Here is a 12188-nt window from a genome sequence, read left to right on the forward strand (position 1 = left end):
TCTTTTAGCATATTCAGCAATTATGATAATAAAGCATGAAGGTCCAGTGATACCTAAGCACTTTTTCCTTGACAGTTTGACAACCGCATGAGTGAACCAGTTCTTGGGAAAAATAAATGCCATCTTTAATGAGCAATAGATTCATGATCACTGCCAACCAAATCCAGAGCATCTTAACATTACGTGGAATAAAAAGTGGCAATCTATGCAAATGACCTAATACGTGTGTTTTGAGCATTGTTATCTTGCTTTTCAATGGCCCTGGCATTCCTTTCTACGTTTTGATGGAGGAAATCATGTCAACAATGGAACTAAACTGGCAGGCTCACACATTGTATATAAATTTACTTATCATTGGTTGTTCAATAAATTTGACAAAACCTCACCAATAGTGAGTGCTTCTTTGTATCCTCACTACCTCAGAGAATGATTACAAGTAGAAAATTTCATTTAATCTTATTATAATCCCCAAAATCATAAAAAACCGAAAATTGCATGCATTGTCATGTGGATCTTTTGGAAGGAACTCAAAAGAAACAAGGAGAAAGGTGTTGTCTTACCCTTTCGAAAGAATGGTTAATTGATTCTAAACCAATGCAATATTTAAGGGATTAGAGGGGTCAACAATTAGTTTATCACATGACAAGAATATTAAATATTTACCTACATACTTTGCCATAACATTCATTAAAGATCAATAGCACTAAATTTGCTATGAGAATCAATTGAACAATTCTTAATCAAAATTGCATTACTATAGCTAAATTTCTGTCTTACCTGTACAATACATATTCATCTTTATCCTTGCCTTCTGTTGCAATCTAGTGAAATTCCAAGTGTCTTAACAGGTGATCTTGAATGATGGTTTCTCTCAGTCGTAACAAGTTATGCAAAGATCAATAGCACTAAATTTGCTATGAGAATCAATTGAACAATTCTTAATCAAAATTGCATTACTATAGCTAAATTTCTGTCTTACCTGTACAATACTTATTCATCTTTATCCTTGCCTTATGTTGCAATCTAGTGAAATTCCAAGTGTCTTAACGGGTGATCTTGAATGATGGTTTCTCTCAGTCATAACAAGTTATGCAAAACATTTTGTCTTACCTGTACAATACATATTCATCTTTATCATTGCCTTAGATGTTGCAACCTAGTGAAATTCCAAGTGTCTTAACAGTTGATCTTGAATGATGGTTTCTCTCAGTCATAACAAGTTATGCAAAACATACATATTGGGTTACCATGACTTAAATTATTAGAGGTTAACTTTTAACCTTGCTTCACTATTGTATTAGTGTAAAACATCATTAATAATCCAGTCAACTCAAACCAATTTGTCCATGCATAGAAGAAATGGACATGCAGCAATAGAATATAAGATGATTTCAAACATTTAAATTTTATCAAGTAAGGTGAGAATTATAACCAACAATAAACAAACTTTTAACCTTGCTTCAGTATTGTATTAGTGTAAAACATCATTAATAATCCAGTCAACTCAAACCAATTTGTCCATGCATAGAAGAAATGGACATACAGCAATAGAATATAAGATGATTTCAAACATTTCAATTTTATCAAGTAAGGCGAGAATTATAACCAACAATAAACAAACATTTACATAAAGTTGCGCAATAGTAATTAAAGTTCTACTTTGTAGTATTTTGACAAGGTTTCTTCTGAGAAGTCACCAGCACTGACATATCGGACGCTTCCATCCTAAAAGAAGACAGCATTTAGTTCTTTCAAAAAGCCAACAATGGTTTTCCATTGACACTGGCAAAATAGATAATACCTTCTCCTCGGAATCACTTTGGACACATCTTATTTTTAATGGATGATCCCTAGTGCACATAACACGTGAGAAATCAAAAGTGTTTATTTAAAAGGGTATTCTGGTAAATATCTAGACCGGGGTGTTTTGAGTACTTATTTGGATTGTTGTTTATTACCATTGTGGTTGCATGAAAACTGCAAAGGTATTTCGTGCTACACCATATGTGTGATCGCCCACTGGTGTCTGGATAATGTAGTCGAAACAATGAAATAAATACATATAACATTATCTTGATAAAAACAATGTGATGATACATACCCTCACGCAATGTGGAGTTGCATGCAAGAGTCCTTCAGTAAGATATTCTGTTGTTTCACCCATTTGGTATGCTATCTGATCTTCTTGAAAATTAGCCTTCAATAGATAAAAAGAAAAGCCACACCAACATTGTATCTCAATAAAAGAAGGAAACGCTAACAAAATAGCCTTCCACTTTCAAGAAATTTCTTAAACACCCCAATATTTTTAAATTTTTTAAATTCCTAAAATACCCACTTCTTTCTAAACTAAGGCTTATTAAGCTCACCTTCTAGGCCTGTAACTCCGGCATTATTTCACAAGAGTACATCATTATATACACACATAACTCAAAATTAGAAAAACAAAGTAAAGTCACATTCACAACATTTTGGATAGCAAACCTCACAAATAAATCGATTAAAAATAACATTATAATGAAGGTCACTATATAACAAATCTATTACCTTCACTATCTCCCCATTTCGAGTCTTCACATATAAGCCAGCATTTCCATCAGGACAGACTACTTGCACTCCATCCTTCACATACATTGCACATGTAAGACCTAGAAGACGAAAGAACAAATTATTAGGAGTGTCTAATTACAATTTGTTGCTTGGAAGATACAAATATTTATACAGAAAAGCTGACTACATTTAACCAGGACTACTATAATAAAAAGGAAAAACTCCCAAATACCCCCTAATTTTCCATTATTTCGTCAGATACCCCTAATTTCCCAAATGCCATCTTCAGAAATTATATCTCCTATTTGAGCAACTAAATGGTCTATCCATACCCCCTTATTATCTCTTTCGGGGGTTGTCCTGGGGCATTTGAAGAAATAAGGAATACTTAGGGGGCTTTTGTTCCATGAGATATAGTGCAGAAAAATAAGAGTGAAGGCGAGACAGCAGAAACGATGAATAAATAACCTGTTAAAGAACCATGATCCAAGTGCCATCCACACCAGGATGATACAGATTCCGAACTACCTTGACTTAAATTGCTGAATACATGGAATATCCAATATCATTCAGATTAAACAAAGATTCCAATATACTTAAAATGACAATTAACAAATCAATCTCTGTGTCTCTGACGAAATCAAAACACAGAAACTCGCAATGTATTTTCCATTATCAATGAACCAAATTTTTTGTGTTTCTGTTGGGGTTCAGAGTTCTGCTGCCTATCCAAGATAGATGCATTAAAATCTCATCTACATATGCTAGGTAGGCACCACACATTTTTGACAAATGGAGACAAGATGCACTCGACAAATAAGTCTATCAAGTTACTAAGTATACTCCATATCTATGCAATGTATGCAACCCCAATATTGTATTATCATACTAAAATGCGTGGGAAATCTCATATATTATGTAGCAAGCTCCTGATTGGTTCTAGACTATCAGATATCTAGCTATGGTGATACTCTAGTTTATTAAAATCTATCTTCCTGGTAACTATTTTGTCAGCATCTTTAACAAAGAGAGATTGTTTTTCGGAGGTCTATGGCACCAAGATCCCAAGAAAGATTCCCTGCCATCCTCAACAATGTACATCTCACTCTCCAAATCCTTCCTTTACCTCAAGGTTCGGGAAACGGTGGATATTGTTTCTCAATCGTAACCTGATAAGTGTTTGGACATTGTTTTCAGTAAGCAAAGAGAGGACTTTGAAGTTGTGAATGCAAAGTTCTGACTCTAGATTACCTGCCTTCACAAAGTTATTACACCAAACTTAGAAGGATGAATGTCATTGAGGTGGAATAACACAAAGAAGAGGCAAAATGTTTTGGAGAGACTGTCAGAGAGATGCGGTATGCATTTCATGCCAATCATTTTAACTTCTATAGCAGATCTTCATTCCTGCATTTAATTCTATTCGCGAGTGAGGAAGCAGCTCCATGATACAATAGAAACTAGATACAAAGTCAATCGCATAAGCTCAATAAGAGCATACTTTCAACATTAGAAGATCAATCATTTTCTACAGTTTGTCGCAATGTACACTGGCTATCAGTAAAGTCGAGATGCCTTTAACTATCTCAATAGTTTATACCTAGTACTACAACTTACAATTATGAGGTGTAAAAACAATCCCAAGGACAACCCTTCTAATAACTTGAGCATTCTCGTTAAAAGATTCATGCAAATACAATCATTTACAATGACCCATTGTTGAACAATGCAGTATTAAACAGCACTACAACTACCTAAAAGAACAAAATGGCCTTAAAGCTGAATTAAATTTTCATAATCAATATGTTTTTACATCTTACCTACATGGAGGTGCAAAGTAATGAAGAAGACGGCCTTTTGGACAGAGTGACTTCCTTAATATTTCTTCCAAGGAGACACTTTCCCCACCACCATTTTTTGAATTAACTGCAAAGATAGATTATGAGTATTCCCTTTCTCTAGGAAACACAATGGCTGTATTATTGTCAAAGATCATATGCAGTTCATAGGTCTCATTTAGTATGCATAGTTGTATACAGGTAAAACGAGACAAAAAGCTCTGAAGTAGTGTTATAATGTGTACGTACAAGGAAACATTGAGACAATTCAACTGGTTTATTTTACTATAAAAGAAATGATACCTCAGACCTGTTCATGTGGGAAAATATTGAAGCATATTAGACCATGCAGAAAATCTATGCTTGAATTATTGCATTTTGATCAATTCAAAGTGCCAAAAATCCATAAAAAATATCTCTCAGATATCATTGCCCATACAATGTTCCACTGTTGTGTCATGTTTGGCACATGGAATGAGCAACATGGAATTGAGTAAAAAAGTGAATATGAGATCTACAGCTAGAATATCCTGTTAAGAACATACAGGTTACAGAGTCAAAACCATCTTGAGCAGAAAAGGTCACTTTTCAGAAATATGAAGAAATGCTCCTTTTTGACATTTCATCGTTAGCATCCAAGGACAAATAGTCTAACAAATTATCTATAGCATATATATATAGACAAATAGTCTACAGTAGCTGAAAGATCATCCATACATAGACTATATAGCAAAGGGTAATTGGTTAAAAAATCCTATTATTAATATAAAGATCAAAGTTTCAAAAGCTTCTTGAGCCAAAAGTGGTCAATTTTGCAAAAAATGCTAATTTAACATCAAGATCCCACTATTTGAAGATTGCGTACAAAGACCAATGATCTTGCTATGTTATATAATATATCTACTATAGCTGATAACTTTTGAAAAGACTCCCCAATTTCATTTCGTAATTATCAAAGGTCTACTTGGGAAGTCTCATGAAATAATAATAAGTTAATTGTTGGAGATAGCATTACCAAGAAAACAAAGTTTTCCAAGACTTACAGCCTAAAGGGGGAGGAATCACATATCAATTGCTTGCAATCAAATAGCTTTAATTTGCATAAGAACACAATTAATTTATTTAAGCAAACGAAAAACGAAAATTAGGAAATGAGTCATACCATATTTATCACAATGGTAAGCTAAAGTCAATCCAACATCTATGATCAATTTCCCTAGCTCCTTGAAAGCTGATGGACATCCAACATCTATGATTAATTTTTCTGCCTCCTTGAAAGCTCTAATAAATGAAACACACGCACCTTGCTCAAGTTCTGGAATATCTTTGGTTGGCCATAAGTTTGGGCGACAATATGAAGGGTACCTGGAGTTAAATTAAAATGGAATATAACAGCATGAAAAACTCTAGACAGTACAGTTTCTCCTAGAACTATGCACATTAGCATCTGACTTCAGTTCATCAGTGTTTTACCTTTGTATTAACAGTTGATCTGAGGTAGGCCTGTCTACCAAAGGATTGGCATAAAAGGATCCTTTTAAGACATCTGAAATGTACAATGCAAGCAGAATTCATCCGCAACATATCATTGAACACATGATGAATGAGAAATAAAATATAACACTAACAAAGGAAATATCCTGCTGCAAATATCATGCGCACATTCTTTTTAACAAGAAAACAACATGTTCATGTTTGATGAGCACAAATGCATCCATCATATTATAAAACTCTGCATCCATAATCTTTTGAGGATGAGGAGATGAGATGCCATAGCTCCGACAACCAAGCTCGAACACACACACATTTATATATATTCAATAATCAAATAAATAATTTATTTATTACATATTCACCCATGCACCTCATTTTTATACTTTTATTAATTATTAGTTATTTTTTAAATTGCTATCTTTAATTCAATCATTCTTATAATTATTTTTATTTTTAAATTTATTGACAGCCAGGCTGTTTTTAAATCAGTGTGGGATCTTGCATTTGTTCACAATGTTTCCTTCTCCTACACCAGCACGGCTTATTGTTATTTTTAAATTTATTGACAGGTGGGCTGTTTTTAGATCAGTTTGGGAACTTGGATTTGTTCACGATGTTTCTTTATCCTAACACTTGCACAAATGGTTCCTTCAGCTCCCATCTTAATCTTTCCTTCAGCTCCCAAATGGTCGAAAGACTATATGGTTCACCAATAGAGGCATTTTCTTTTACTGTTGTTAATGCAGATGGTCTAGTTTTGTTTTCAGATCCTATGGATGCAAAGCAAACACTTACCAGATTCCTATGCATTTAGTGGGTTTGCAGTCAGCATAACAACTCAACCTAGTGAATCATCAGAACTATAGGTGGAATAAATGTGTTGAGCATCGCCTTGGGAATTCCTAAACAACTGCTAGAAACTAAAAATATTTATCTCTGGTACATGAGTTTAAAGAAGCTCCACTTTATGTAGTGGAAGAGTGTGAGGGTTGCATTTTACTTTTATCATTGAATGGGAGGGGGGGGGGGGAATACAGAAATGGTTTGTATGCCACCACTTGCGATAAAAAACATGTTGTTGCTTCCAACAAAGGACAAAGACCAATTGAGGTGATTGCTCAACCAATGGTATCAGGTAAGAAATTCTTATTTATTAACAGCTCTTTTAAATCAGCAAGAAATTATAATACGTACTGCACATGTTTTCCCAATTTCCAAGTTCTGTATGACAAAGCTTAATTGATTTACTAATACCTGACTCCATGGTGATATAGCCTATTTATGTCTCCGCCATAATGGATTCCCACACAATGTCTAATATGGAACAAGGAAAAGAAAATTTATTTCTCCTTGTTCCAGAATTCCACTCTTTAGGAGCTACTTGTTAGATATAATCAATGATCAACCCCAACTTGTCAATTTATCCCCACATGTACTCTTAGAGTGCACATTTTGTGATAGCGCCCCAAATGAGGAGTAGCTATAGTGCAACCCAACAAATTGGGTCGAGAAGGTGCAATGTAGGAAACCGTAAATGAGGACAGAATGTATTAAGGAAAGAGGGAAGTAGGGTAATAGGATTGACTAGTCAAGTCGACTAGAAGAATATCCCGTGGGCAAGTTACGATGTACTAGTCTTGAAGTATGAGCCATTGACTTTAAGATAAGTACTATCTAGCACTAGCTTGTATCTAGGGAGCTGGGTCATATTAAATGGCAAGTCAGTTGACAGAAAAGGAATACCTGCACAACTATTAAATGACCAGCACATTTAACATGACACAGAGACCAAAGAGAGGATATAATCCACTCTCTCTATCTCTTACACAATGGCTGTGACTATTATCTGTCCCCACTAATTTTGTGGTCGCCTGGTCTAGATCCCATCTAAGCTCTAAGGTGTGAGCGCATGGGTGGACTACCATTCTGAGCTACTCTCATATGTAACTCTATATGCCTATCTAATCGATTCTCAATATTTCTAACCCTATTTTGGTACAATAATCAATGTGGCCGGAAGTCAAGTATAGTCTTATGGATGTTTGACTCACAAAGCAACTTCTAACAAATTTAACAATCTTCAACCCTAAGAAATAAACATCATCTACCTGGACGACCTGATTCCAAAATCTCCTTCCCATGGCTCCAACCAAAAGAGTACCTATAATGAGAGAACAAACAAAAACAGAAAAGAGTGTCAAAACTCGAACGAAAATTATTGAGCAAAAAAATGGAATCAGCTAAAAGACAATCAGAGATACACATTACCCAGTGAATAAACATGTGTGCAGGGTGTGTGTGTGTAAACATAGATGTTTTTATCCGTGACACAAACCCATAATCTAAAGGTTATAAAACCTATACCTATACTTTCGCCATAATTTGAGCCAGAAAATCCAATATCATTTTGGTCTACAGCACAAATAAACCAAAGTGGCATCACCAAGGAGTTCTAAGAATATTGTTTTCACTTTTAGAGACAATTACTTCGCATTAGTTGAAGAAAACTGGTCATGAAAGTCAATCTAGAATATAGGTCCTTTTTTCCACAGTCTTCTTAGCCATAGTAATTATGGTTTGCAACCACATATAAGAGTATTCATGGTCTCCTATACCATGATATGATGTTTGGGAAGTAAAAATTGTTGAAAATACTTGGAGGTCATTTGCACCATTCAAGCAAGTTGAGGACTAGTTTTTGGGTTGCTGTATTTACAATTCTACATGCTTCCAACATATTATGTGGGTCAATGAATCCTTTTGCAAGCTTCTTTGACATAACCATGAAGATGCATCCCAATCTATAAAGGGAGAATTGCTCTCATGTGAAGCGTCATCAATAGAATTTTATTGTGAGCAGTAGAGAAAAAAAGAATTGCATGAAAAAGTGATGGTTATCTTACTCAAAAAATATGCTATAAGACATCTTATTAATAAAAGCTTGGGGTAATTGATTGTCAGAAAAAAGTTATGCAAATTCATACCTGCTGCGTGGGTCTTCAAGTGTTTTCTTAACATCATCAGGAAGAGCTGCAAGGCTTGCATAAATTGAACAACCCTCAAAAACTTCTTTTAAAAAAAAGATATATTTCTTACACTTTATAAAAAACAAATATAGGAATTTGCTAGGGTCAATCACATCTTTTAATCCATTCTTTTGCTGATGTATACCTTTCAGCTAACAGCAGCAGTCTCTGCCTCAGTTCTTTATAGGAAGGAACCTATGAATAACATTAACATCAATATTACTAAACCCCTGAATTGAGAGATCAAATTGTTTTTCATTTGTTTTTACTTGTTATAAATAAGAAAAAAAGTAAAACCTCACTTGCCCTTAAACATATACTTTGTCCTTCATCCCAATTCACAATGGTTTTCTTTAAAACTAAAGAGATTGGTCTGTAAAGTTTCTTGTTACCCTAGGGAAGGTGTACACATATCTGCTCACCTTTCGCCCCTTTGAAACTATATGCTCTTTTTTAATATCATATATAAAAGCCATTTGGTTTGCATTATATGCTTAATTTAGTTTGATTTGCACAAATGGCATTATGGTTTACGTGAAATGTTTTCCCATCAAGTATTCCTAGGAAAAATTTGTAAAAATGCTATAGTCTTATAGGCTATTTAGACCTTATTGTAGGTATCAATACATCTTCATTTCTTCTCTTACTCTGAATCAATTAGTCATTAGCAGAATCATGCAATAAAGGTTGGCTTCATAGAGACTAGACAGACATGGATAGAACCTCCAATTTAATAAGGGATGAAAATGGCCTCTACCGGGACCCATCTTATGAGGTTGATACAAAGCTTATGCCTAGATACACATTTGACACATGGATTGAGATGCACACCATTGGTTCAGCTAGAGACTAGGAAGACATGGATAGAACCCCCATGTTAGTAAGGGAAAAAAATGGCAAGAATCATTGTCTCCACATCATTGAGATGGATTTATACTATAATCCATATCTACATATATGGACATCCATTTGACACATGGATTGAGATGCATACATCTGAGAATTTTGCAGTAAACACATTAAGTGGAGAAAAAGTTATAAGTATAGGGTTATATCTCTTTAGGAGAGGATTTATCAAATATGTTAATATCGCACTAGAGTTAAAGCCAATGAACAGTATCATGTGACATCTGAGGATTCTACAAATTTTCCAGAGGCCATATATATCAATGAAAATGTTTGATCAAATATGTTTCTGTTCCTTTTGCTAGAGATCCACAAAATCTTGTTCGACCACTAGAATCACAGAAGCCTATTCATCCAAAGCACCCATCTAATGTAATAATCATGCATATAGATTGATATCCTAATTTGAAGTGTTTTGTAAGCTCATGTATTTATATCTGCCACCATGAAAGGAAATCATCATGATGAAATTGTATATGGAGGATCCAATATATTAATCAAGCATACATATAACATTCATTTGTAGTTTTTTGTAGTAAATAACATAAACAAAAACAAGTAACACTAATTCGTAGCGTTCATGAGCTCATTTATCACCATGAAATAAGAACAATCGTTATTTAAAGGTATTGTAAGTAAGCTCTCAACGGCTGCTAGTAAAATAGACAATACAATGCAAAAACCTAATTTGATTATGTATCAACATTGACCAGATATGTTATCTATTGTTAGGCTGGCACTCGGATCAAATAGTACATCAGATTAAATAGGCGACAATAATATGATAATATAGGAGCGGAGAAATAAATGACACAAGTATTTACGTGGTTAGGCCAAATTAGCCTACATCCACGGACAGGAGAGTGATTCCACTATAAGAAAATATAACAGAGGGTTTACAAAAATTAGAGAAAATATTCTCTAATTAAACCCAACACCCAAGAGAATAACCTCACAATTCTCTCACAAGAATTTTCTCTCAAATATTGTTTCCCAAACTCTCTAATTCTCTCAAATCTCACAAGCCTACAACTCTTGGTAGTCTTCAATTTTCGGATGCCCCATCAAATGACTAAGGCTGCCTTTATTTATAGCCCTCACTTCACCGACTTTTACATAGTAATGATGCACGTGGCCTTCATATATTCACCAAGAGTGATGACTTTGCAATTTAATTAACAACGCATATAGCTTACTCATTAAGTCTTTCAATTAGTCATCATGCTTTGTGTAGATCATGCAGATGAGAGACATGGCTTTCCATAAACCACAACAATGAATTCAAGTCATTTTAACATCTATTGCTCACTAAATAACCAAATTCTAAGATGCAGACTAGAAAATAAAAACGTACGCCAGAAATAGCAACAATGCCAAGACCATTTGGCCCAAATCCTTCCTCCAACGCTTTGGAAACATCCGCATCTTCATTCTGCTTAGTATAGATAATTCATAGCAAAAATAATCTTGACCGTGATTTATGAAACAATCCACGATTAACATATATGTATACATATATATATATATATATATATATTCATAGGTTCTAACTAGAGAAGTTGAAGATCAATGAGTATCTATATAAATAGATGGATAGATATGAACTTACATCTATATATGCCGCATCACTGTATGTATATGTACATATGTATGTATAGATACTCATAGACCTTCAATCTGAACTTGTGAGATGAATGCATTAAACAAGAGAAATATGCTATGGGTGATAGACCTGTATAAGCGAGTAGGGTATGGAGACGACGGGGATGGAGGCCATAGCCAGAGAACTCGGTATACATGTACAATGTATGTATGAACATATATACATATTTATAATGTATAATGTATAATGTATAATCATAGATTCATAATGTATAATGTATAATGTATAATGTATAATGTATAATGTATAATGTATAAAGTATATCGACGTGTCTAACTACATACAAATATTTAAGAGGGCAAGTGAGGGAATCGCGGAGAGGGACGGTGTAGGTCGCTCAGCTTAGGGCACGTGTGATCTGCACCGTCCGATGTGGTAAAAAAAAAAACCGCACGAAGAAATGGTCGGTTATTGGGGAGCCTGACTTAGGAGCCCCACTCATTAATGAGCATTGACTATGAACACCTTGAATCCGTCATTTTAGGGTATTTGGATGGAAGAATTATAAAGGAGCACCAGTTGCCGCCAGCGAGCACTTGTCAACCACCTACCATCATCCTCTTTCGATCTGCAAAACAAAGGCGATAATAGGTATGTATTTTGATGGTTATTTCTATTTTTTACATCGTTATCTCTTTTCATTTCATTTATATTTGATCACGTCTTATTATGTGGAAATCCAAGGCTTTTGATACTTAGTCATCTTATTTT

At 34.5% G+C, this 12188-nt stretch overlaps 1 protein-coding gene across 1 annotated transcript; it reads right to left on the minus strand.

The window, feature by feature from the left end:
- Positions 1-1504: 1504 nt before the first annotated feature.
- Positions 1505-11643, minus strand: LOC147850108 (2-oxoglutarate (2OG) and Fe(II)-dependent oxygenase superfamily protein). Its single transcript, XM_087337187.1, has 15 exons — positions 11547-11643; positions 11169-11246; positions 9054-9103; positions 8867-8920; positions 7991-8043; positions 5862-5934; positions 5692-5753; positions 5551-5619; positions 4371-4476; positions 3019-3092; positions 2548-2648; positions 2102-2197; positions 1959-2026; positions 1802-1850; positions 1505-1725 (listed from the first exon to the last, which is right to left on the minus strand). Exons 1-15 carry the CDS (start codon positions 11640-11642, stop codon positions 1648-1650), a joined length of 1107 nt encoding a protein of 368 aa, XP_087193313.1. The 5' UTR covers position 11643; the 3' UTR covers positions 1505-1647.
- Between the last annotated feature and the right edge of the window lie 545 nt (positions 11644-12188).

The sequence above is a fragment of the Azolla caroliniana genome, unplaced genomic scaffold, assembly GCF_043228905.1.
Source record: "Azolla caroliniana isolate FFs.n. ecotype wild unplaced genomic scaffold, voAzoCaro1.0.p SCAF_22, whole genome shotgun sequence".
In the NCBI taxonomy this organism is placed as follows: domain Eukaryota; kingdom Viridiplantae; phylum Streptophyta; class Polypodiopsida; order Salviniales; family Salviniaceae; genus Azolla; species Azolla caroliniana.

Excerpts from the sequence above, each read along its gene's own strand:
- LOC147850108 (XM_087337187.1), bottom strand. The coding sequence starts at position 11,642 with ATGTATATATGTTCATACATACATTGTACATGTATACCGAGTTCTCTG. Across the intron at positions 3,093-4,370 it reads TACTTTGCACCTCCATGTAG|CAATTTAAGTCAAGGTAGTT; the intron begins GTAAGATGTAAA and ends CCATGTATTCAG. Across the intron at positions 2,027-2,101 it reads CAACTCCACATTGCGTGAGG|ACACCAGTGGGCGATCACAC; the intron begins GTATGTATCATC and ends TACATTATCCAG.